This window comes from Cydia fagiglandana, chromosome 16 (genome assembly GCF_963556715.1).
Source record: "Cydia fagiglandana chromosome 16, ilCydFagi1.1, whole genome shotgun sequence".
NCBI classification, from domain to species: domain Eukaryota; kingdom Metazoa; phylum Arthropoda; class Insecta; order Lepidoptera; family Tortricidae; genus Cydia; species Cydia fagiglandana.
The window spans coordinates 3,648,385-3,676,373 of NC_085947.1; the positions used below are offsets into that span (position 1 = coordinate 3,648,385).

At 38.7% G+C, this 27,989-nt stretch overlaps 2 protein-coding genes and 1 long non-coding RNA gene across 4 annotated transcripts in view; 2 read left to right on the forward strand and 1 right to left on the reverse strand.

Annotated features, from left to right (window-relative positions):
- Positions 1 to 27,989, forward strand: part of LOC134671797 (uncharacterized) — a 498,925-nt gene that overhangs the window by 381,786 nt on the left and 89,150 nt on the right. The gene's annotated exons all lie outside the window — the stretch shown is intronic.
- Positions 6,553 to 18,927, reverse strand: LOC134671757 (uncharacterized). Of its 2 annotated transcripts, none has more exons than XM_063529581.1 (17): positions 18,664 to 18,927; positions 17,087 to 17,263; positions 16,288 to 16,465; positions 15,221 to 15,400; positions 14,621 to 14,806; positions 14,130 to 14,248; positions 13,539 to 13,680; positions 13,178 to 13,248; positions 11,283 to 11,511; positions 10,504 to 10,704; positions 10,158 to 10,255; positions 9,785 to 9,904; positions 9,307 to 9,465; positions 8,863 to 8,940; positions 8,619 to 8,690; positions 7,722 to 7,898; positions 6,553 to 6,674 (listed from the first exon to the last, which is right to left on the reverse strand). In XM_063529581.1, exons 1-17 carry the CDS (start codon positions 18,877 to 18,879, stop codon positions 6,606 to 6,608), a joined length of 2,472 nt encoding a protein of 823 aa, XP_063385651.1. In that variant the 5' UTR covers positions 18,880 to 18,927; the 3' UTR covers positions 6,553 to 6,605. The 2 variants fall into 2 exon arrangements, with proteins under 2 accessions (XP_063385651.1, XP_063385650.1); XM_063529580.1 differs by having other exon boundaries at positions 18,658 to 18,927.
- On the forward strand, positions 20,814 to 27,980 carry LOC134671774 (uncharacterized). The gene is made up of 5 exons (XM_063529604.1): positions 20,814 to 21,087; positions 22,832 to 23,072; positions 23,681 to 23,843; positions 24,763 to 24,924; positions 25,746 to 27,980. The coding sequence occupies exons 1-5, from the start codon at positions 21,057 to 21,059 to the stop codon at positions 25,872 to 25,874; spliced, it is 726 nt and encodes a 241-aa protein (XP_063385674.1). The 5' UTR covers positions 20,814 to 21,056; the 3' UTR covers positions 25,875 to 27,980.

Here is a 27,989-nt window from a genome sequence, read left to right on the forward strand (position 1 = left end):
GGCCGGTTTTTTTTAATTACATACTAAATGATCGATTAAGTACCTATGGCATTTTTTCCAGTGTAATGTCCTTGTAACGATACTATACCTCGCACATACAATAATACTGTACTTACTATATTCTACCGCTAAAATATTACTCATCCTAAAATACCTACAAAACATAAAATATACATACACAAACTGTTGTATGTTCCGCAGTTTCCTCGTTGAACGGCGCGCCTACAAAATAACTATGACAGATGGGTGACAAATGAAGGGGGGAAGATTCATTCATCCGGGGGTGGGGGTGGGACTCACCTTGGCGCCTACGGGGTAATTTCACTGATAGTTTAACCTTTTTTATACTCTTCAACCTGGTAGTAAATATTATGGGATAGTCTTACCCAAAACAACCTATCCAGGGCATGCCCAATTTCCCATTATAAGGCTCGTGTAAGTAAGTATTTTCAACCATTTTATTTAAAGTTGTTCTTTGAAAAAAATTGAATTTTTTATGTTATTTCTAGTTTTTACTCAGAACCACGATATCTGCCTGTCGAATAAGAGTCCATTTTCCATATAGGTACTTTGTATGACAGTAATGAAATTCTCCTACATATTTAGGATCGAAAGCGGTCGTTGTTCTGAGTTGAAGCAACTTAAAAATATCCAAATTTAAAAATGTATAATTTTGAATATAATGGCCCATTTAAATAAATATTTAAAAACATAGAAAACATTATCCATCGTAACATGTAACAAATATTTATGATAAACACACACATAAATTCCCTTGCCAGGATTCGAACCCGGGACCTCCAGCTTCAAGCTACATTCATAGTATCACCTGCTTTCCAAAACAACTACAACTATAACAACGCTCATAAATCCATAATTATATTTTAATATCAGCTCCGCCTTCATACTCCCGCGAATCAATACGTGCCGAATTTAAACTGCCCCCGCCATTTTTGCGATCTAATGAACTATTAAAGTGCAATTTGGCTGCGCGATGGGGCTAGATGGCGCTACGCGCACGTATTGATCGGGTAAACGCTGAGTAGTGCCAAGTCACGGTACGTATTGGCCGAAATTGGGCGTTTGGGTGCAACTTGACGTGTGATGATTGGACTTCGTGAAGATTGAAGATAAGCTTAAGTTAGAGTATGAGTTTGTGGAGTAACGGGTTTATGGGGGAAATTAACTTAGTTGATCTTAAATAATACTTAAATATCTAATTGGAAATACCTAAGAACATTAAGAATAAGGACCAAAAATGGTTCTCTCTTTTTTTTTAGAGCAGTCGTGTAAAAGAACCGTCTTGAGAGCTACTAGTAAGTTTGGGCTATTTTATTTTTAAAATCTACTCGTAAAATAAAAATAGTCTTTAACACAGTTATAGCGCTTCAAATAAATATTTAGCTTATTAAAAAATGAATTTTCAAATTGTTTTTTTTTAATCTTCTTCTTGATCGGGTCACTCTTGACAGAGCGGTCGTGGTCATCATTGGAAGTCTCCCTTTGTAACACGTTTGACGGCTCGCCTCCACTAAAAGCTTTAATCTTACCTAATGTTTAATAAATTATGATTTAAACTTTCACGATTATTTAACATTATGAAACTACACAACGGGACTTAATCGCGTATTTAAGTTTTAAGATTTACCTCCGACGTTTCGAGGACGGCGTTGTCCCCGTGGTCTCGGAGAAGACTGGCTTAAGTTGACTTCAACATCTTCTAGCCGCGCGAGTTTTTCGAACTACCCGCACTTGGTCTTGTTTATCAGTTTGAACGTTTTGCGCACTAGGGACTACTTAAAACTTAAATACGCGATTAAGTCCCGTTGTGTAGTTTCATAATGTTAATAAATTATGGTTGACCTAAATACTTTCTATAAATAAATAAATATACTTATAAATAAAATAATTTAACAACATATACTAAATATGATCACTTTCCCAAATTCTCGTTGCTTCGACGCGACGATCACGAGTGCAAAAGGAGCAATTTACAAAACGTTTCTGCAAAATATACTTTTTCAAGTTCCATCTTTCTTAACTGGCCATGCAGCATGCAAATTTTAGTGTGATAGACTTTGCTGTTGTGTTGACAAGCTTTGTTGTTGGTCAAAATTGTTACACAAGACTGTTGTAAGGGGTCATCCATTAATTACGTCACACGAATTTCTAGGTTTTTTGACCCCTCCCCCCTCCTTGTCACACTTGGTCACATTTGGCAAACCCCTCCCCCCCCCCTAGTGTGACGTCACATTTTTTCTACGAATTCGCCAAATCAAATTAAGTAAGCACCTAAGTATTATTAATATTTTATCAAAATATTTTTGGCGATATAAATATTAGTAATTTTATAACCCAAAACTGCTTAGGAAAGAAAATTAAACGAATAAAAACGATTATCGTTTTAAAAACTTGTTATTTAAATGTACAGCGAATAAAATAATTTAAATAAATTTTCGGTTACTGATGAAGTTAAAGTGACGTCACAAAGTTTGTGTCTCTCCCCTCCCCCATGTCACAATATGTCACATTTTCTTGACCCCCTCCCTCCCCCTAAACGTGTGATGTAATTAATGGATGACCCCTAAGAGGGTCAACATACACTGGGCAGGGGCTTGCAGGCCGTTGTAAAACTTTTTGTGTTGAGTTGAGTATAATAATTATGCATTTCCCCCCAGCTATAGATCACGACTAAGTATTAGCCCCCCGTTTCACCCCTTTTATCTGCCGTTATGCCCGTTGTCTAATATTTTACGTCGGTTATGCCTTTTCCTTCACGTGTTGTTGTTGTGTTGAAAATTAGTCTGTTCGATATTAACTCACATTATAGACGGGTCTAACGCGAATTATATTCAATTACCTTTATTTAATTGAATATAATTCGCGTTAGACCCGTCTATAATGTGAGTTAATATGTATTCAAAACGCGAAAGTTTAAAAAATTAAAATATTATAATCTGTTCGAGATCCTGAAAACGGTAAAATTTAAAGATACTACTCCTAAAAATACGTGTGATACCTCATTAGATTCGTCATGATGTCTAGAAAAATGTATTCGAAGCGTGTATCACACAAAAAATATCAAAAGTTATAAACAAAAAAAGGGAGGAAAAAGTAGTTATTTTTTATTTCCACTATATTTCAAAAAGTAACAATATTTAAGAAACCAAAATTAATATTATAAAAGAGGAGGATATTTCCAATCAAACATTCCATACTTGCAGAACTGTATCTCCATTATTTATACTTTTTATTCAACGCTGAACACAGCCCTCCGCGCCTCATTCGTGAAAAAACGATTACGTAACATTAAATATAATTTTAAAGGTATTAAATATTCATTGAAAAATTTAAAAAAATATGGTATATTTAAAACATGTCAACACATGTAATACTTGTAGAAATTTATCTTAAAGCTATTTTTTCAACAAGTTAGGCAATTGTTAATGAACAAAATTTTATCGAAATTCCTTCTTTATTGAAAACGAAAAAAAATGTATAAATAATTATTGTAAAATTTTCTTGCTTTCTAAAACCCTTCTCATATACATGCTTAATAAGAAAGTTTTCATAAAGCTAATACTGTGCTTAAAATAAGTTTTAGAATAACATAGAAACTTGACGAAAAACGAAAAATCAAGGTAAAATTGTAAAATATAAAACAATATTATAACCAAACAATTAATATTTTTTAAAATTTTTATATCGCGATCTTATTGGACATGTATATGGGAAAAGCTCTAGATAGCGACAAAATTTTACAATGGTTATTTATACATTTTTTGTCGTTTTCAATAAAGAAGGAAATTTTAGAAAATTTTGCTAATTAACAATTGCCTAACTTGTTGAAAAAATAACTTTAAGATAAATTTCTACAAGTATTACATGTGTTGACATGTTTTAAATACACCTTTTTTTTATTTTTCAATGAATATTTAATACCTTTAAAATTATATTTAATGTTACGTAATCGTTTTTTCACGCCGCGCGCGTTTCTCGAAAATGAGGCGCGGAGGGCTGTGTTCAGCGTTGAATAAAAAGTATAAATAATGGAGATACAGTTCTGCAAGTATGTAATATTTGATTGGAAATATCCTCCTCTTTTATTATATTAATTTTGGTTTCTTAAATATTGTTACTTTTTGAGATATTGGGGAAATAAAAATAACTACTCTTGCCTCCCTTTTTTTGTTTATAACTTTTGATATTTTTTGTGTGCTAATACACGCTTCGAATACATTTTTCTAGACATCATGACGAATCTAATGAGGTACGCGTATTTTTAGGAGTAGTATCTTTATTTTTTACCGTTTTCAGGATCTCAAACAGACATTTGCGTAAAAATGGTTATAATAGAAGTTGTTTCTGTAAAATATATATTTTCAAGTTCCATCTTTCTTAACTGGCTATGCAGCATGCACATTTTAGTGTAATAGACTTTGTTGTTGTTGTGTTGACAAGTTTTGATGTTGATCAAAATTGTTGCACATGAATGTTGTAGGGGGACTCAAAATACACTGGGCAGGTGCTTGTAGGCCGTTGTAAAAGTGTTTGTGTTGTGTATAGGCGGTTCCCCTCCAGCTATAGATCACGACTATTAGCCCCCCGCCCCCCTTAGGTTATGCCTGTCTGTGACTACCTACTGGAAAAGTGTTGTTGTTAATACTTAAAATACGTTTTGTTGTTTGTGTATCACCCTAAATATAAATTAAAATGTGAACTGAGTTACGGATTTATTCTGTCCCAGTAATTTTATATTATATTACATTATAAAAAAAAAAGATAAACAATGTATTATAATTTATAATCACTAGTCTTAATTTAGACGGAACCAGGGGTGCGAAAGTCTTTCTTTCAAGGATTCTCTGTGCTCCGTTCGCCATGCTCCGCTCAGCATGCTCCGAGCAATTATTAGGATTGACACAACTTGACGTCCCTTTGCGTGTACGACCACAGATAAGATAATTATAATTACTTGAATTTTGACAACCCTAAATAGGCGAAAGGGATAGTACCATACATAAGAAAGGGACAGCATGATTCGTCCCTGAACTGCTGTCAAACTTCGGTTTTGTAGGAAGTGACGGAACTTAATCAGCTGTTGTATTGTTTATTTACATTGAATTTCGAAACAACCAGCGCCACCTAGATTCTCAGTGAGGAAAATTAATTTGTTGCAACATTTTGTTGTTGTGCGCGTGGTGGCGCGGGTTGTTAGTACCATAGGACAGCGCTAGATGGCATTATACTATGTAATTGGACCAAGATATCTCTGTATGGCATTTGCAACGACAAACTGTGGCGATGTCATGTTTAATGTCCAATTTCTATGGAAATATGACGATTTAATGATACTCCATTACCGTGTTCAGATTGATGCAAAGTTACCTTAGACGAACTCTATTTAGTGTCCATCTAGGGTACAGTCACCTGCAATAATATGTAACTCATCGAAGGCCGCAAAACTATGTGACACGCTCCAATGGCTCTACAAATAAGATCGGTCAGATATTTTTGCGGCCTTCGTTGTGTAACAAATAATTGCAGGTGACTGTACAGTTGCAGTTCTATGTACGTTTCAACACTTTCAACTGTATATAGGGGGTGTAGAATGTGGTAGAGTTCAGAATGTTACTTATTTTTTACTCCGATTATGAGCCAACAGGAGTGGTCATTATTCCTCCATACAAACGTACTCCTCGTTTTCCTCCGTGGTTTTTGAAGCTAGAGCAATGATTTTTTCAACACAGATTAATATTGTCAATATCTGTGTCGGACCGTTTTGCTTTCTTTGATATTTTTGTTTTTAAGGCTTAATTAGAGTGACAGAGAAATATGTCCGCAATTTGCGAACCTCGGTGTTCGCGGTAAGCCCTCAGTTGCAAGAATATCCAGCTGTAAACACGGCTATAACCGCGAAAATCTAAGTTCGCAAATTGCGGGCATTTTTCTCTGTCAGTCTAATTACGACTCCATTGGAGTAAAGAGAAATAGTTATTTACGATACAAGTGCGGAAAATAGGAAATTCGAAACGAGTGGCGATAAATTAAAACACGACCGAAGGGAGTGTTTTAAATCGACACGAGTTTCGAATTACCTATTCGCACGTGTATCGTACAACGTTTTACAGTACATATGGCCCTTTAAGCTTTTGACATACACACGAAAAGTGCTATTTTACGCACTAGTGCGGGAAAATAGGGCCATATGTACTGTAAAATAAATTTCGGGTTTCGCGGTAGCCCCTCAGTTCCGAATTTCTCCAGAGTGGCGCTAGGGTAGGGAATGAAATTATTTGAAAAATTTAATACATATCAATCAACGTAAATTTTTAACTTTTTAAATTATGCAATTTAATAAATATATTTGTTAGGCCGAGTTATAAGTAGGTACCTACCTACAACCGGAAATGAAAATGCCCTTAAATATGTAGGTGCGAAAAGTTGTTCAGAAAAAAAGGTTTTACCTATTAATATTGTAAATAAATTGCACGTGTAGGGAGATTATTAAAAAAAAAACATTATTTATATAACTATCAGTATTCTTATATGTCAAAGTATAAAACCATAATGCAGAAATAAAAAGTTTATATTTGACTAAATTTTCATTGCCCTACGTCTCTTTCTCTGACCGGGTATGTGAGCTGGTTGCCGCGGTCCCAAGAATACAGCTCCTGTAACAGAATGAAGAAAACGTGTGTGACATTTAAGAAGAATCATTGACATACCTATATCCTCTAGCCGCCCAGAGACCTATAAAAAAGTCTCCTGTTCCATTCTAATTTGAACTTTGTGTTGACAAAATAAAATTTAATTTTGCTTGGCAAGGTTTGACGTATGGGCGGCTAGAGGATATCTCAGGACTAGCCTTACGGGCAATAAGATGGGGTATGAATGGGGCCAGGACTATAACCGCGGAAATCAAAGTTCGCAAATTGCGGGCATTTTTCTCTGTCACTCTAATTACGCCTTCATTGGAGTAAAAGAGAAAGATCCCCGCAATTTGCGAATTTCGGTTTTCGCAGTAGTTACAGAGCGGTGTGACACCGCTATACGCGATTGGTTGATGAGTTCGCATCATGGCTCCTCTTCACGTTGGGCCAACGCCAACGCCAACGAGGGACGCATTTATGAGTTAGAGGGAGCAAGTGATATTGCTATCTCATTCTACCGCATGGCTGCGTCCCTCGTTGGCGTTGGCGTTGGCCCAACGTGAAGAGGAGCCTTCACGCGCGCGATTGGTCGCAACTAGTTGCGTTACACTGCACGATTGGCTCGAATCCTGACTGACACCGCTAAACTGAGATATAAGTTTGTCTATGAGAAGAATAGATATATAAATAGTAATAAATAAATATTTGAGATCAATATTACAGATACTTAGTTCCAGACAAACCTTTGATAAGATTGAGTTTTAGAGGTTTTTCGATGCGGCCACAAGTTCTTCAAAAAAGTAGTGTATAGGTGTCTATAATAAAAGCTTACCTCTCTCTGTCTCTGTGTAAAGAAGAAGAAGAGAAGATTTAGGGCCCATTTAGACGATGCGAGAACTCGCATGCGAGTTTCATACCATTGCGGGTTTTGATCGGTAGGTTGAATTGGACGTAACCAACAGTCCGCAATGTTACTAAAATCGCATGCGAGTTCGCGCGCCGTCTAAATCAGTCTTATAAGCTTACCTCTCTCTCTCTCTGTGTAAAGAAGAAAAAGAGAAGATTTACCTTATGTGTATGGTCATATCCCAGTTGCGTGGTCTTCCGGAAGGGGTTGGTGAACGGCAGAGACACTTCCAACTGCTTGTTTTGGTAGAGGTCTATGGCCACGCTGACTTTGCTCTCCCGTTCCGTGGCAGAGTCGAGGGCATACAGCACACCGCACACTATGAACATTTCGCCTACCTACAAACATTACATAAACAGAAATAAAATAGTAAAGTGTAGTGTAAGTGTGTTTGTAGTAGTGTGTTTAAATATTAGTGTGTCTACTTTCTATTATCATAGAAAATTTAATTTGTCCTAAAACATTAACCTACATAAATACCAAAGATCAAGGCTATTTAAGTCTCGTGCTTTTGAGTCCCTCAATAGGTACCCTCAAGATTCTAATTTGTCAGGGACTCAAAATTGGAACTCGAAACAAAAACAAACTTTGCTCTTTTGTTGTACATTCACCTGCAATTTTATGTTACACAACAAAGGCCGCAAAAATATCTGACACGGTTTTATTTGTAGACTCATAAGAGCGTGTCACATATTTTTGCTGCCTTTAAAGAGTAACATATTATTGCTGGTGACTGTACCAATAAATATTCTTTACTTATTGGAAGTTGGAAATCCTACGTTTAAATAACTTGGTTACACACTTCGAGCAACACATAGCCGCTACACTCTGATAAAGCTACACGCTGATAAGCTAAATTATTTATATTGTTAAACTTCGACATGGCTATATTAGTGGCACATAAAGTCCAATCCTAAAATTTGACAACGACGACGCCGCTAATGTCTCTCTGTCGAACCAATATGGAGTGAAAAAGAGAAATTTACCATTTTGTTTGATACGGCGCAAACGATTGGCATCTTGGCTAGGTCCTCTTAAAATTTGAAATATCCACTTACTTGTTTATGATTTAAAGAGATGTTCCAGATATAATCTATGTTCAAGTCGTCCTTGCTGGGATCAAAACTTAACTGGAAACAAAAATTATCGTTAATAGTTAGTATGTTTTAGTATTAGAAAATATGAACATGTATTTATTATACTTTTGACATATAGCAATCACTTAAGTTTACAGCTCTAACAAAATAAAATGTTATGGTTATGACTTCGTACAAGATAGAAAGTAGAAGATAGAATTATCACCTTAGCAACAGCAGTATTGTTAGAACCTTCTAAAGAGTAAATTGCCCAGAGTCCATTATCATCTGCACTGAAATCAACCTGTAACAACAAGTCATCAGTTAAAGCAAAACATGGTAAAAGAACAACTCAAGGGTCCCTGATAACTGTGTTGTTATATAAGTAAGGGTGGGATTTATACTTTCAATTTTCGCTGACACTTTAGAAGTTTGTCTACCCTTCACCTGGGCAGGCGTAGAATTACAAAGAGCAGGGTCCCTTATAAATATGTTACAAAAAGAAAGACCTATACATACATACAATGTTGGTTAAAGATACAACAGTGACGATAGTAATGACGACAGCAATAATCACGAAGACGATAATGATGTTCATCTTGGTGACAATGATACTGGTCATAATGATAATGATAACAATGATGACACTCACAATGAAACTGACTCTGACCTGGTTATGCTGCGAGGTATACAGACGGCCACCACGATGCGGCAGCTGCACGAACTTGATGCGGCTCTGCGTCAGATCGTAGCGCATGATGTCGCCTGGCTTGCCAGAGTCGTTGGCTTGGTAGAAGAAGGAACCGCTATACACGATGTGACCGTTGCCCTGGAAAGAGAAGGAAAAAGAAGAAAAGTTAGAATCGAAACATAAAGCCATGCATGTATAAATCTCACTTCAAAGCAATATGTGTCTCCTAAAAACAACAGGCATCTTATGGCACCTCACCAAAATCCATCAAACCTTTTATTTTTAGTATATTATTACTTTGTATTGCATCTCAGCATGACATTTTATCAGATAGGATAAGGAGAAGCCGATAAATTATTAGAAAAAAAAAGTTTTGCATAATTAAATTCTATCTGTTTGAAAGTCCGCTATTTATTAATTTCTGTTTCTTGTCGTGAAGTTTAAATAAATATCTTACGAAGAAAGGTCTCTGAAGTTTGTGTGGCTGGTCAACTTGATCGTTCTTGAATCTCGCCTTACTCCAGTATTCTCTCAAACGTTCAACGTCGTTCTCTTGCGTCGTCCAAAGCTTTTCCTTCTGAAATTATACGAACGAATATTGTTATTCGAAATTAAACACATGATGTACCTACTAAATAAGCATTTAACTACAATCTTACCTCATGGTAAATAAGGTAAAGGGCGATAAAGTATACCTACCACCTACCTCATAAGTGCCTATAAACTAACTCTCGATTTAAAAGAAATACCAATGATGAATGAGAGATGCTGAAAGTGAGGACTTGGACCTTCATTCAGTGACAACAAGTGATTTTACTTTTCAACCATACCTGAGCTTCTGAAGAATTTGAGTCCCGTAGCCAGGCTCCAAACATTTCATCTTTAAATCGGTGGTAGACCGGTTTTCCAATGGCATAAAGTTGACAATCTGCAAAGAAGAGATATTTGAGTAATACCTAAAGTCAAACCCCAAATACCGAAATCTAAATTTGTTAAGCATGAAGGATACGATGAAAGTTACCTAGAAATTTTGCCGAATGGTTTCGTGGATAGAGAATACTTGGTGTTCGAAAGTCGCACTTTGAAGTTTTTTTTTTTAACTTTCAAAACAAAAACCTATAACAAAACCTAAGTTAGTAAGAAGCTTTTTAAAATTGGTATGACAAATTAACTTACTCGTATTCCTCCTAGGCCTATTCGTCATATTAGAAATGAGAGGCGAGATGAAGATCTTGCTGCGATCACATCTCGGACAGGTGGGACAGTCGTGCCCCTGGTTGACGGGGCAGATGTCGTCGAGGGACGTGGGCGGGGGCGGGGGGTCTCCGAACTCCACCGGGTGCTCCTGTGGCGGCATCGTCATGTTGCGGTTCGGGTCTGGAATAGGGAGATGGCTGATGATCTGGTTTGACATAATTTCCTCCACTTATCATCTTACCGTTGCCCCTGCTCATGGCTCATGGGGGCCTGGTGTCCGCTTGGCAACTAACCCCAAGAATTGGCGTAGTCACTTGTTTTTACGAAAGCGACTGCCATTTGAACTTCCAACCCAGAGAGGGTAAACTAGGCGTTATTTTGATTAGTCCGGTTTCCTCACGAGCCATTTAGTTAAGATACATGCTGCATGCAATCAAAAATTTGTATACCTGCACCCGTGGATAGAACATAGAGAAAACTGTACATAATTTAATACCATAATTGTAGGTATCTGTATTCTCATTCTGATACCTTTTTAACCTGATTATCGAATACTTTTAAACGAGCAATTCTTGTATATATTTCGGGGATCTCGGAAACGGCTCTAACGATTTCGATGAAATTTGCAATATAGGAGTTTTCGAGGGCGAAATATCGATCTAGCTAGGTCTTATCCATCGGAAAACGCGCATTTTTGAGGTTTTTTATGTTTTCCGAGCAAAGCTCGGTCTCCCAGATATTGGTTGGTAAATACTCACACAACAGCTGTATATTGCCTCTAATCCCATCTGCAGTCTGATTCTTCACTTCATTCTTGGCTACGCAGCTGTACTGCTTCAGATCGTACTCCTTGACTCCATGTATTTCGAGTTTCATGATCCATCTCCAGGGTTCTCGTGTGGGGACCACTTCGGTGCGGTAGCGGGCGCCTTCGATGGTGCCTGTGTCTGTCTCCCAGGCCAGGACGGGTTCAGGCCAGGCTTGGACCTGGGAAATATACAGCGAGAAGTCAAGAGTATTTATTTCTGAAACGGCCAGTATACTAAGTACAACTATAATAACATACACTTCCAACGTCCGATAGCTATTCTTGTCATTGCTAAATCTGATTGCATTAAGTATCTAGGAGTACTGCTTGATGATAGACTGAGTTGGCAGCCACATTTAGAACTAACCTCAACACGAATAAGAAAACTAGTTTATATTTTTAAGAAATTAAGATCTGTATCTGAACTAGATTTATTAAAAACTGTGTATGTTGCTTTGGCGCAGCCAGTCATTGGTTATTGCAATGTTGTATGGGGTGGCGCTTGTAAAACCCATATGATAAAATTAGAAAGAGCTCAGAGATCCCTGTTGAAGGTCATGACATGTAGACCATATAGATATCCAACGACTCTATTATATAAACAATGTCAATTGCTATCTGTCAGACAACTATATTTATTACTGTTAACGTTAAAACAGCATAAGCTTACCCCCTATGATCAAAATAAAAATACAAGTAAGCGAACAATGACAAATGTATGTGTGCCATATAAATGCAGACTGGCTACTGCCAGACGGCAACAGGGTTTTATGAGCATCTTTATATATAATAAAATTAACAAAACTCTAAATATCTATCCCCTAACTAAATATGAGTGTAAGAGAAAACTTAAGTCTTGGTTGCTGTCATTAGATTATGATCAAACTGAAAGCATCCTACATTAATATACTCATATACACACACACACACATACACACACACACACACACACACACACACACACAATAAATAAATATATATATATATAATGTAATTGCTATGTAATCTTACTAGAATGGCATTGTTTTCTGGTATCAAAACAAGCCCTATAAATAAATATAATTAATTTCTTTAAATATAAAATTAAAAACATAAATTTAGTAGTTAATAATAAGATTTGATAATCTTCATTCTGTTTCTATTGTCTGGGAGAGGACACTGACTTCTGTAACACAGGTCTTTACCTAGCTCAGAAGTCAGGGACTTCAACACCTACCTGTAACTTGTTTTTGTCAATAAAAATATTTTTATTTTATTTTATTTTTATTTTTTTTTTAGCTATATAATACCCAGCCTAAGTGTGACAAAATGGAATTTGGAAATTGGAATCTCGACCGTAGCCGGGCTGATTTAGACGGCGTGCGAACTTGCATGCGAGTTTCATCACATTACGGGTTTTGGTCGGTCGGTTGAATTGGACGTACTTAACCAATAGTCCGCAATATAACTAAAATCGCATGCGAGCTCGCGTGCCGGCTAAATCAGCCCTAATTGCGAGCTTTGCTCGCACTAAGCTCAAAAAGAATCTGTATGGTGGACACTGTTTTGTTTATGATAGATATTAAAACTGATAAAATGGTGACTGTATTTTTTTAAAGCTGCTGAAATCTGGAAAAACTGCTTCTGATCGGTTTTACACCTGTATTATGCACTTATACACTATACTATTTATCGACGCGAGATCGACGCCGACGACGCCGGAGGTTACTTTAGTAAAGTGCAGAGATAACTCTGGCAACTCTGCAAGGAAACTTGTTTGCAGGGGGGTCAGTAACGAATATTCACAGGTCTAAGTTACCTATAAACACTAAACAGTTTTAGCAGAAAGGTATGTGCACTACTCACTTCACACTGAATCTTCGCCGTTTTATTGAACACGTAGGCAATGTTGTTATGAACTCGGATGAAAGGGCTAACTGGAAATAAAGAGAACTGGATTATATATATATGGCAGCAGTCTATTTTTTTCGAGGCGCTTAGACGCTCATTAGCGGGGCACGTAGTTACTCAACTACGGGCTCCCACATGGTCCCTGACGGTTATTCCCACTAATTACCACCAAAAAATTCCTATCTTTTACCAGTACTGGAAAAAAAAAATTACCAGTAGTTACCAGTGGTAAAAGGTGGGAAAAATTCCCAGTTACCACTGGTAAGAACTTGGTGGTAACTAGTGGGAATAACGCGTCCCTGACAGACAGACTTACAGTAAACTTCCACGTCGGTGGTCTGGTTAGCGGATGGTAGTAAACCGTTGTTGGCGAGACATACGTAGCGGCCCGTGTGCCAGCGGGACACGTGCGGTATGCTCAACTGCGGGCCGCTCACAGACGCGTCGCGCCAAGAACCCTGAAGAGATATGATATAGATTAAAAATGGACATTCATTCTAAAAACTGCCATTACGTTGGCCAGTGTTGGTTCTGGAAACCATCCGTGGACTACCGAAATCACGTTTATAACGTTAATCTTTCGCGAGATGACAATCCAACCTTGCAATTTATCTTGCGCGATGACAAGATTCTTTTCGATATTCATCATCATCATCATATATTTAAGAATATGACTCTTGTCGGTGGAGCAATTTCCATGTTAGGCGGTCCTCTGCCTTCTCTTTGACAGCCCAATACGATATTGAGGATATTAAAATCTTACATTGTATCCACCGCAATAATATCGACATCGCGTATGTAAGTCAAATTTAGGAAGAAGGAAATAAGAAGAATCATTTAAGCGGTCAGTCTATAGCAGTCAGGTAAGTAATAGGATGGTGCTAGTGGCGCTAAGTATGTTTGCTACCTGTATAATAGCAGATCCATCGGCTTTACGCCACTCGACGCCAGGCTCCGGCTTGCCTGAGGGGTTACAGCTGATGCGGAGAGTTTCACCTTCCCGAACGATTACTCTTGTGTGGTCCTCTGTTGAACAAGGGAATATGGTATTTAAGTCTTTACTAAAACTTATTATTTATTGCACAAAAGAACAACTTAATGTACAAAAGACGAACTTAATGCCATGAGACATTCTCTACCAGTCAACCTTAAGGCAAAGCAGAAAAGATTGTAGGCGGTTACTAGACTTAGACTTTTGACTTTTTTTGTTTTGTTTGTCATGCTGATATTGATGGGTCAAACTCAAAATCATGTTCAGGTCTTTCCTGTGGACATACCCAAAGTTAAGGGCAAGTTGGGTTGACGGTGCGAGGAAGATAATGAATTCACTAGAAAGACACCGAGATAAAAAATAAATTATTCAGCATTGACAGCATTGTCATTATGCAATTCACCTACGGGCAAAAGTAGGCGGTATCAGCAACTCCTTCTCCGGGTTCTGGTCCCCCTGCTTGTACATGGAGATGCCAGGCCTCCCCGGGGCGCCGTCGCGGCCGTTGTCCCCGCGCTGGCCTTTGGGCCCCACGGGCCCGCGGTCGCCCTTGAATCCGCGGAGGCCTTGGGGACCGATGACGCCAGGTTTACCTGTAATTTGAGGCAATATTTAAAAATATATTAATATATGTACATATCAATATATGATATTTGGTATCATTAGGACCTAGGAAAATTTGATTCCTTTGTCAATTTTATCATCGAATAGACCGTACCAAACGGAGTGTTAGACCAAGAAAAGTCTGTAGAGATTTTGACAGCACACGAAGTGCCAGTGTTATTTATACTTCATAATTTCATAGAAGTTGGACGTTTAAAATAACACTGCAGACTTTTCTTGGTCTAACTTCTAAAAGATTTATTTTATGTTCCTAACTTGAGGTATTTTCGGCTAAAGTTGCAAATTCTTTCTCTTGTTCAAGTGGAGTTACTTATCTAACAAAATGGGGGTACCTATATGTTACGGCACCTAATATACTCAATTTCTTTACAGTACTAACTTACCATCTTTTCCGTCTTTCCCGTTCTTCCCTGGACTCCCATCCTTGCCCGGTATGCCGTCCCTGCCATCCCTCCCCGGCGCTCCATCGGCGCCGTTTCTCCCCGACATACCATCGAGCCCCGGTTCACCCGGCACTCCGTCCCGACCATCTAAACCAGGACTGCCTGGCATTCCCCTTTCTCCTGAAAACCAAAGATATTATAATATAAATAGTGTACAGTCAGCTGCAGAGAAAAGGTACCACCGCTACATAGAAGTTTGTATGCAGGGGTGGTACCTTTTCTCTGCAGGTGACTGTACATTAGGGTATTTTCTAATTTATGTAAATTCCTATGTACCTTACATATAATTTCTACATGTATGGTTCTTTCGTTGAAACTCAGAGCTTTTCACTGTGAATTTCCATTGATATGTATGATAGATTCCTTCTTGTTTGGCTGGAGCTTCCGGCGCTTCGTTTTCTATGGAAAGCATCACGTGATCTCCGGTCATCTGCCATAGAAAAGTAGGCGCCGGATACTCCGGCCCGGACCCGGTCCGGTCTAACGTGAGTCATCTTTAAAAGTATTTACTTAATCAAATATTTACTAACAACTTTATTTAAAACTTTGCAAAAAGGTATTAAATTAAATTACAAGACATACAATAATAACATTTGTAACAATAGAAATTAATAAAAAAATACTATAAATTAACTTAGAATTAAAAATTAATAATAAATTAGTACCTACCTAGAATATTTACAGTATAAAAACTTAACCCAATCATAACAGATATGCCCCGTCTAACAGTTCGGACTGCGGCAAGGACCCCATTACACTGGCGGCGTTACCTCTCTGTACCGCTAGGGCGATTCGCTGAGAGAGGTACGCGCCAGCCCTACGGTCCCCTGTGGAATCGACCAGCCGTGCCGACAAAGCCTTCATGAATGCCTTCATGTCAGATGACCAAGGTCCCAGAGTCTTTACTTAGTTACGCTTGTTCATGCTTTGAATTACTATGTTACATTAAATACCATCATAAACACGGTTGTAACTTTTTTTTGACAATGCTAGATTCCAATACATGCCTTTAGGCCCCGGTGGTCCCACCGGACCTCTGCTTCCCGCGTGCCCCGCTGTCCCCGGGGCCCCCGGATCGCCCCTCTCCCCTTTAGGCCCCGGCAGACCCATGGGGCCTTTGGGGCCTTGGACTCCAGGAGGGCAGTAGTCTTGTGTAGCTTTGCAGAAACCTTGGACGACTTTGTACTGGAATGTGACGTGAAGAATTTTGATATCAAATGAGGTCTCTTTTAAAATACAAAGCCAATAAATTATTTATTTCACGTACCTATACAAGATCAAATCAATAATGATTCAAAAAGTTACAATTTACACCTAACAAAACAAAACCTTAAAATATATCAAATTACTTTTATATTCTTTTATCATGATTATTGACCAGTTTTACGCTACCCATGGGTTATCTAGAAGTCTTTAAGCGAAAACCGCGCCATTTGTCTTTCATGCCCTGTAGTCTTTTATTTTATTGACTTGAGGAGTAAGTAAGGACAACTACTGCACTTCTTAAGTTTTTGCTGGAATGCTGCAGTCCACCCGAGATGACCCGAGTAAAAAATCGTTTCTAGAGTCTGTGCGGAAAGAAAAGAGTCATCTTTCCGAACAAACTCTAGGAAATATTTTCAATATGTATTTTGAAAAGACCTCCAGAAAGACCTGTGTGGCATGCAAGCGGCTGAATGGCGTCAGATCGCACAGGAAAGGAACGAATGGCGCAATCTAGTGTCGGAGGCCAAGATCCACTTCGGGTCGCTGAGCCAGCGAAGTAAGTAAGTAAGTAAGTAAGTAAGTATGTATTTTGAAACATACTGGCACCCTGGAGTAGCTGGTGAGCCACACCCAAGTGTCCCCTCCTGGTGCTGGACCCTTGGCTCCCGTTTTCCTCATCTGCTCCGCATCTTTCTCTTCCAACTCTCCTCGCATCTTGGGGTTGAAGAACTCTACGTGGGGCGCCACTGTGTTGTCTTCTTGGCTTTGCGATGGTTTCTGGAACATATTTAAAGGCACTGTCGACTTAAATTGGGTTGTTTTTTCCTGCAAGTTGGGAAAATTTTACGGCAGATGTCGCTAGGTGCCTCTCTAAGGCACTCTAAGAAGAATATCGTGAAACAATTTGCCATTATTGACGACCAGTCTGGCCTAGTGGGTAGTGACCCTGCCTATGAAGCCGATGGTCCCGGGTTCGAATCCCAGTAAGGGCATTTATTTGTGTGATGAACATAGATATTTGTTCCTGAGTCATGGCTGTTTTCTATGTATATATAAGTATGTATTTATCTATTTACGTATGTATATCGTCGTCTAGTACCTATATTACAAGCTTTGCTTAGTTTGGGGCTAGGTCGATTTGTGTAATATTGTCCCCAAATATTTATTTATTTATTTATTATTAACGAGTAACCCCCAAAAAAAGAATTTTGATTGATAGGTAGAGTCTGTACGGAAAGAGAGTCGTGGAACGCATGGGGCCCAATACATTCCAATACTCTTCTCTTTCCAAACACACTCTATGTGCGAAATACAAGCATAAAACTGCGTAATGCAATACCGTGACAATTATAATATTAACACACAATAGAATAAACTATGTAGTATTGTATATGTCTATTTTCACTATTCCATTATTAATTCTTCAGCATTTGTCTTTCGAATTACTCATTGTTTACCATAAAGTGTTGGCCAGACTCCAAAGAACATGTTTTATTTATCGAGATAGGAAGGAAAATTATGCTCAAATATTTAATATTTAGTGATGAAATATCTCTACGACCTGAGGGCCGATTTTTGAAATTCGATCGCTCGATTTCGTCAATCGAAAATCGGTAGAAAACGGCGAAATGCTAATTTTTGAAATACTTGCTCAAATTTGGAATCTAGTGGTATTGACCACTCGATTTCAATTCTATTAGTAGCATTTAAACGCCTAGTAGTGGAGATATTACTTAACGAAATACACGAAATCGAGCGGTCGAATTTCAAAAAAGCGTTTTGTACTAATATATTAGTTTAATATATTATGATTTTAATTGTTTTTTTTTGCAATAATCGCTATTAATTATTTGATGCTTCACCTTCATTAGAATTTGAATCTCAATTAATCTTTAAAAAAAACCGGCAGACCTTGTCAGCGATGGCGGAATAACTTGGACTCCTTTTTGAGAGACTGGCCAGTTGTAGCTCAAACCCGGGACGAGTGGAAGAAGAGGGGGGAGGCCTTTGCCCAGCAGTGGGACACAATAGGCTTGTAATAAAAAATATATTATAATAATAAAAAATCCTCGATTAAATAGTTTGTTTCTTTCCAACACTGCCTCTAACATAAAACTTATAAAATACGTAAATGTTTCTTTACCTTTGAGAAACAAGGATACAATACATACTCTTACCAGCATGGCATCCCTCTTCGTGCGATGTAAACCCTCCAAATACGCTTCAATCTTCTTTTCCAGCCCATCCTCTAGAACACTAACAAGACTATCCTTATCAAAATCCGATTTCCCTACATTATAAGTATGTACGAAAAGCGAGAGAACAGCACAAGTGCATGCGAAGATCGAAAGCCTTCGACAGCACGGCTCTGTGTCTTTACGTTTACTAGACATTTCACATTTCACTCACATGTCACTACACAAAACATCACACCAACATCAAAAACAACGAAATTTCCAAGCATTCGCTTTTAATGGGGATAGCTTTCGAAAAATTCGAACATGATTATTTCCAATTTAAGCTCACAACACCAGTCTTTTGTTTCTTTGCTCGCAAATAGAGTCCGTCCGTAAATTCCGTAAGTTTTTGTACTCGGTATATCAATTTTATCTTCTGGTTGTCGCAAAAATAGTACGCCCAACGGCATGGGACAGTGATATCTGAATATAATCCGGCCCAATGTACGCCTTCCGGCGTTGCACAAGCGGTACGATAACGCAATTGTACGTTATTAAAGCTGATTCAATCAGAGCATCGACAGACGGAATAGGGCTACAAATAGTACTATGGGCAGTATTGTAGCCTATCCTAAGCCCCACTTGCACCATTCCACTAACCCGGGGTTAACCGGTTAAACTTGGCATTACCATGGTTACCAGTACAATTGGACACTAGGTTAACGGTTTAACTGCTTAATCCCGGGTTAGTAGAATGGTGCAAGTGGGCCTAAGCCGAATAGCGCTATCTTAAAACCAAATGATTTTGAAAATGGAACTCTCAGTAATAGAAACTAAAGTAAGTTACTAATGAATTTTCTTTTGAAATAGCGCTCTTTGGCTTAGCAGGGCGGTATAAGTCTCCCACTTATCTCTGGAGACTGGTAAAAAACTTGTGCGATGATTTTTTTAGTAGATATTTACGTACATACAATCGTTTATACTTACTAAACACAATACAAACGAGGGGTTTAGTGAGCTGTAGACCTTGTGATAAGCTTAAAAAATAAAAATTCATCTTCATGAGTTCATGAATGAGTTCGCTGTGATACTTAATGAATCACAGCGAACTCATAATGGTTTTAAGTGCCATAGACCCTACTGTCGCTTTTCTACTGGTACTTTATGCCAATTTCCGCCATTAAGAACGTTTTCCTAAAAACAAACAACTGAAAAAATATATTTAACTACCGAATCTAGTCACAAAATTTCAAGAGATGTGCGACCTATAGAGAATATCAGGACATAGGTACGAAATGGGTACGAAAGCATTTTGCTCGACTTAAATCGGAAACCTTCGCTAACGCTTTGGTCAGTCAGCTTCATGCAGTCAAGATTTCGACCAATCCGTATCTGACCACCTTTTTGTTTTTACGAACCGCCTCAGTTATACGGTAGACCAATGGTAGACCCCCACCTATACTCCTTTTGTATGGGATGTGTGACGTGTGCCTTCAGCAATGGGTTTCACGGCTAGAAGGCCGCTACTCACGGGGAGAGCCCGAACAGTAATTTGGCTATGTCAGGCTCTGCTCTTCTGGAAGGTTTACTGCATCCCCCCATCCCCTATCCCATGTTATATTTATAACCATTTTCAACCGGAACAGAATTGCATTTCTTTTGTTTCGTTCGATATATAAACAGATTTTTTTTCCAGTGTGATGAGCCTCTGGAGAATTGGTACAGTACAGTAGGTAGGTACAGAATAGTAGTTTGTGTTACAAGGGATCAAAATTATATATTTCCGTCAAGGGCGTTGAATCCTGAATGAACCGATGGATTCTACAATAGGATCCCGAATGTAGTGAGGGATTTAAGTGTTAACACTTACGCCCAAGACGAAATAATTTTGATACCGTGTGACACATACCTACTGCTTTTCACATCAACTATGAGGAAAACAAAAAAATCTTAGTGTTGACACAATCTGATGCTTAAACAGATTATGTAAGCTAAAAAAAGAATGTACAAAAAAAATAGTGTGCTAGAACAGAAAAGTGTTACATTGATCCCTCCTAGCAGGGAAGAAAAGTGCCACTTTGATCCCTCCTAGCAGGGAAGAAAAGCCCTTTTTCGAATTGGTGACGTGACGTGAAAACAGTTTTTTTTTCAGAGCCTCTGGAGAATTGGTACAGAAATATAATACACAATAGCCTTTCAAAGCGCTTCGGCACAGACATCTTTGAATTTCCCTCAAAAGCATCACGCATGCGCTCAAATATGTGTCAGGGTCGTGTCGTGACTCAAGGTCATCGCTGTTTCTACAGCAACCCGACTCCATACTTGACATTTCGTATCCCAATATCGGGTCCGACACTCGTGTTTGTGGAAAAAATTGTGTTTTCCGTGCCAAAATGGACCTGGCGCCACCGTTTACCGTTCAAGGTAGGAAAAAAGTACATTCACTTTAATATGATTTCCTTTTGAGGTTATTTTCAAAGCTTCTGATCTGAATCGTTGTTGAGTGTATTTTCTTTTTTTGTCTCTGTTTTCTAGGTTTATTGTTGTATGTTACGGTTTCTGATGCATTTATATAATCAAGTGTGTGTTGTTGTTAGGTTGTGTCTCTCATTTTGACATTAGTAGGTACCTAAGTCGAATCATCATTGTTGTTTTTCTATCTATGAATTGTTCATCTGTTTTTCTTTTATAGACTACTGTTTGTAATGTAAACTTTTTGGTTTAAACAAATAACTACCTTTTTTCAACGCAAAAAAATGAAAATCTCGTTAAAAGTAGACAGGTACTCAATGAAGTATTAAAACTACAATTAAATATGCAGATTAATTAATTATTAGTATTCTGTCTGGTTGCCTAGCAGCAGCTAGCGAGTAATTATAGTATCTGCTTTGTTATAATTTCGTTTTTTAAGTACATTTTAAACACAATCTTGGTTATTAAGTAAGTAGGTAATTGATGTAGATTCAATTTGAACATTATTTATGTGTTGCTTAGTTTGGTAATATTCTGTCGGCGACCAAGTTATAAAAACGCTGTATATTTTTCAGTTTAAATTTTTAGTGATCAATATCTGGGAGAGTTGCTCTGCGAGCTTTTCTCGGAAAACATATAAAAACTCAAATGTGTGCATTTTCCCAGAGATAAAACCTAGCTAGATCGATCTATCGCCCCCGAAAACCCCCATATAGCAAATTTCATAGCAATTGTTAGAGCCGTTTCCGAAATTTCCGAAATATATACTTACATAAATAAACAAGAATTGCTCGTTTAAAGGTACTACATTTTAGTGATCATTAGGACCAAAAGCTAAAAGAGGAACCCTTATGGGCTCTGACTCTCTGTTTACTTTTTGAAATATTTGCACTCGATTCCACATATAATTTGCCTGTTTACAAAACTGCGACACTATAGTGTCATCATGTTAAGCGAGTTATTAGCTGCGAGCTAAAATCGAGGTTAATCACCAACTAACACCTTCCACCGGCTTCCTCGTTCTACTTACCCTGTTGAGTTATAGTTCTTGCTAATTAAGTACACTTATGCTGTTATAGTCTACGCAAAACTACAAATATACATTTGCATACAAATGTTGTTTTTCCACGTCGTTCTCGTAGACTTTGTTAAACGACATTTCAGCAAAAACTCACTGCTTTATCCACTTAAGGGAATATGTACGGAATAATCGGAATATAAATTAAGTATTCTATCTAATCCAGGTTATAAATAAGTAAATTCTCTACGCGACATTTTTGTGGAATGCCTCTTTAATGAAGAATTGCCATTAAAGCAGACATTTGTCCTGCTTTTATTAACCTCATACAACTTTCTTAAGTAGGTATTGCATTTAAACTCCACGACATTCGTAAATATTGAAAAGTGCCATTTAAAGTTACGATATCAATTTTACGATTACCAGTCATCACTGTAAGTACATTCTCTTGGATCATCAATATCATTATTCATCATCATTCATTCATTCTAGCCTTCAGTCGCCCACTGATGAGCATAGGCCTCTTTTCGTGTACGCCACTTATCCCGGTCCTGGGCTAGCCTCATCCAGAAATGCCCCGCGATTTTCCGTAATTCATCAAATTCTCTTGGATACTGTATCTTTGATAAGTTACTCATAATTTAAAACTATTTTATAAAAAGAAAACAAATTTCCCAGCTGCATGCAGCGTGCAACCTCTAGAAGACTACGACGGCCCGCGGGCTCCGTTACTCCGGCAAGTTTCCCTGGACGAGGAACGTCGTGATGACTGCCAGGGGCACTGGCGAGGGTCTCATCTCCTTGGCGAGGAAGAGGAGAAAGGCATCAGGCTGTTCCGGGCGCTGTTGCTGCAGCATCTGAGGCTGGAGGAGCTGAGGCCGCCGCCGTGTATTGTTGCTAGTGCTAGACCGGATCCAAGGTAAGAACGTCGTGATGACTGCCAGGGGCACTGGCGAGGCTCTCACCTCCTTGGCAAAGAAGAGAAAGGCATCAGGCTGTTCCGGGCGCTGCTGCTGCAGCATCTGAGGCTGGAGGAGCTCAGGCCGCCGCCGTGTATTGTGGCTAGTGCTAGACCTGACCCGAGGTAAGTATAGTTTAGTTCTAGGGTTTAAGAAGGGTGAGATACTAACCCCAGTCAGGCGTGGCTTACTCCGCGATTTCGTCGCTTTGCTACATGTAGCTACAAATACATCCGTTCCACACCACTTTTGGTGGCTAGCCATAAACCGCGCGTGGCGCTGTCACTACCTAGCGGTCATATCTGTCCCGGCCGCGTAGCCAAGATGCCAATCGCTCACGCTCCGTAGCGATCGAAACGCAACTGTCACTGTCGCACTAATATGGAAGAGTGATAGAGAGACATAAAGCTTTTCGTTGTCGATGCGATAGCGATTGTAACCTTGGCTAGGCCGGCTGATCGTAATAGACGCGTTTTGTTAGAGTGAGTCTTCTGTACCTACTAGTACTATTACATATTCTGTACCCCCGTCATCTTTAATAAAAGACAGATGATCGCATTTTTTCCAGAGGCTGGTGGATGTACTGGCGCGACTGGCGAGCGCTCGAGCGAGCAATCAAGAGGTTCAGGAACACGAAGGCCAGAGGTCGGCTGGCTGAAAGGGCTGAAGATATCCCCCTTCTCTGTCTCGACGAGGTAGCCTTTGAGGATATCATGCAGGAATTGTGTCAGGTAAATAGTTAACTAGTACTAGTTCAAGAAAAAATATGGAAGCTCATGTATATAGGTGGAGAAGACCTCAAAATTCAAAATTGAATGAATATTCTACAAGTAGACCTCAAGGACCCTTTCGCAAAGTCAATACAACAGACTCCGACAAAACGTTCTGGCTCCGAAAAAATCCTCAAGGATCTAATTTGTGTTTTCATTGGAAAAGCTCAAAAGTACTGCATCCAAATCGTTATCTTTTGTAATGTCCACGAACAGAAAAGACACCGGTTTTTATGAAGGTTCTTGACCTGTCCAGTCCAGACCTAGAGAATGCATCGCATGTGGGTCTGCTGTCGATTGCGCGCTTAATGCAAGCATTATCTGTGCTTGTAGCAAGCCAGTCGCGGCGCATTTGCTAAATTTAACGCACTTTCTCGCCCTTGGCTACGGTAGATCAAGACCAAGACCAACAGAGCTGCTAAACAAGTGATCACGATCACGAGAGAGAGAGAGAGAAAGAGAGAGAGAGATGACTGTTGTCAGGGGTGCGAAACTCCTGACTTCTGCCAAACTCGGCTCCGCTCGGCTCAGCATTGCTCCGAGCAATTATTACAACTTGGCGTCCCTTTGCATGCACGATCACAGATAAGATGAAGGCTTGAATTTTGACAACCCTAAGTAGCCGAAAGGGATCATCATCATCATCTCAGCCATAAGACGTCCACTGCTGAACATAAGCCTCCCCCTTATGGGGGGTGAATGCTATAATCGCCACGCTTGGCAGGCGGGTTGGCGATCGCAGTCGAGTACACCGAATTTGAGGGACGCTGCTGCCCGTCCACCGGTGGTCTTGGACCGCTGTCAAACTTCGGCTTTGTAGGAAGTTTCCTTTCTGTAAGGCAGTACTATTATTTATTCTGGGCCGTTGTCTGATTTGCAGGCCTGTGCCCACGTGGAGCAGCGAGCGCTGGTGGTGCTGGCGTTCCTCTGCGAGGTGTGCGCGCGCGCCGTGCGGGTGGGGGGCTGGTGCCGCGCCACCGACTGGGCCGCCACACACGTGGCGCAGTACGCCACGCCCTGGGCCATCAGGCATGGCGGATGGGTAAGGAGAGTTTGTTGATTTTCTCTATCGATTTTGAGGCCTCATAAAATCTGATTCCTAATACCAGCCCGCCTAATTGCTTCAATTCGTGTTAGGTATATAACACACACACACACACACACACACACACAGAGTAATAAACTCTGACTCAGCACCGAAATTATGCTTTAGTAAATTACTTAAATATTCGCGTGGAGAGTATTAATATTAATTTTTTTTGGTATTTTCGGTACCTACCTACTTACCTTGACAGTAACCTAGTCCTGTTCTATCAATCACTGGTACTAAGACCCGTCAATCCTAAGATTCCTAAGTAACAACACGTCTCGACTGAAATTACTTAAGTCATAATCTTCAGCAAAATATAAAACTACTTTAATGTCACATCCGATCACAGCGAACTGCTGTTGTAAGTGAATTCTGTCACAAATTCTTTTCCTTTGTTAGGGTTCCGTACCCAAAGGGTAAAACGGGACCCTATTACTAAGACTTCGCTGTCCGTCCGTCCGTCCGTCCGTCCGTCCGTCTGTCACCAGGCTGTATCTCACGAACCGTGATAGCTAGACAGTTGAAATTTTCACAGATGATGTATTTCTGTTGCCGCTATAACAACAAATACTAAAAACAGAATAAAATAAATATTTAAATGGGGCTCCCATACAACAAACGTGATTTTTGACCAAAGTTAAGCAACGTCGGGAGGGGTCAGTACTTGGATGGGTGACCGTATTTTTATTGCTTTTTTTTGTTTTTTTTTTGCATTATGGTACGGAACCCTTCGTGCGCGAGTCCGACTCGCACTTGCCCGGTTTTTTTTTCAGAGTAACGTGGTAGAAAAAGCCGGAGGCTACCGTCGTGAAGACAGCACACTTCTAGCTGGTGCAGCGGTAGCAGCACTTCTAGCGTTTCTCCTCTTCTGCCGCACACGTCTGCGACACTCCATCCTCTAAATATCGCCACACGCACACTTGGATGTCGCTTACCGCATTGGCGGAGATTGTCAATCAAAGCAATCGTAAGATTCTATTGGCTAACGCCTACTTACAGCGATTGGAGCTCGTTCAAATTTCAAATTTCGAAGATATAACGATTTTGAATGGCAACGAGTTCAACAGTCGAGTATTACTATTAAGCCTGTATTTCGGAGCTTTAGAAGGTGTGGTACATACTGAGTGCGATGTAATACCTAATGTAAACAGTTGTAAATCATCAAATGATATGGAATTTAAACTTGTGATGACAGTAGATAGATCGAGAGTTTAACCATCTGAAGGCAGATAATTGTGGACTTAGTAAAGTTTTGTACGTAATTAACTACCTATGTATATTAAGAAAAAATGAGCCAAAGGTGTATGACAATTATTCTATGATGGATGTCGTTTAGATATAGAATTTGAGACCTAATCGTATTCCTAATAATACTTCGCATTTTGCTTAGATTTCGGCTTACCTCATATTTTAATTATGTTGGCGTTTTGATCATTTCAAACTGAAATTTCACATTAAACTGTATTAACACTTAAATTCATATCTACACTAAAATAATCAATTTACACTGAATACCTAATTTTCTGACAATAATTAAGCTTAATTTGGCATGTCTCTGTACCCGGTTGTCATGTCAAATAGGTATCGGTCAATCAATTATATATATACACACACCACGTAACAACACCACGTAACATACCACGTGTCCCAAAATTCAACGATAAGCCGGCACCAGATGTACCTGCTCAGTACTGCTAGAGGAAAAATAAAATAAAATATATATCTCAATTTATTATGGAATTACAAAAAAAAAAACGACACCCCTAGTGGTATTTTCAACAACCATATCTACAATTTTTCAATTTTGTTTTTTACAATTTTTTTTATTATTTTTTCTCGAGTAGTCATGAGCAGGGCAAGCGCTGATGGCCTAGCGGTGAGAGCATGCGACTTGCAATCTGGAGGTTCAAACCCGGCTCGTGCCAATGAGTTTTTCGGAACTTATGTACGAAATATCATTGATATTTACCAGTCGCTTTTCGGTGAAGGAAAACATCGTGAGGAAACCGGACTAATCCCAATAAGGCCTAGTTTACCTTCTGGGTTGGAAGGTCAGATGGCAGTCGCTTTCGTAAAAACTAGTGCCTACGTCAAATCATGGGATTAGTTGTCAAGCGGACCCCAGGCTCTCATGAGCCGTGGCGAAATGCCGGGATATCGCGAGGAAGAAGTCATGAGCAGGTCCATCTTCTGGTGCCAGCTTATCGTTGAATTTTGGGACACCTTGTAAATCTAAGACATTTATTTAATTGTAAGTACTTTTGTTTTTAACAATTTTTAGGACTCTTTTCTACTCTTGTTGTTATTATTACCTACCTACGTAAATTAGAGATAGAGAATTTGCAAAATAATTTCAATAACCTATTTTTACACATGACTTGGCAAATTAATGTAAGGAGCCTTTACAAATTTTTCATAAAGGTACCTAAGGTCTAAAATATAGATATGTATTAACATTTGTATTAACTGTCTTCAATATCGTTTTTGCAATAACATAGAAAAATTTAGGTATAGTGAAGATCTGAAAACATTTAGAACTACAGAATCCGACTTATAGCTTTAACTTTTAAAACAGTTGTTTTCTGTTACCATTATATTTCTTATTTATATTATATGTGCTGTCTAAAAAAAGCCTTCGCAATAATTTAAATTCATTCATCAATTTAAAAATTCAGTATTTTATTTATTGGTGAATTTTAAGCAGAACTACTTTAACTATATAAAAGCAAACTTACAACTTTGATTAATATATTTGTATTTTTTTTCTGGCAACGATAATATATCTGTAAAAATTAAAAGTTAACAATGAATTTATGGGGTAATTAATGTTTCCGATTTTTGATATTTTACTGACAGTAATAAATGTAATAATGTAGTTTTTTAATCACTTTTTTAACAATTAAAAATTCAATCGCTTTTTCATCTCACGAAACTGTCCAGAATCTAAGTGATGTTAATTATGAATAAGATTTAAATAAACAATAAATTAGTATTTTGTTGTTAATTGATTCCTAGTT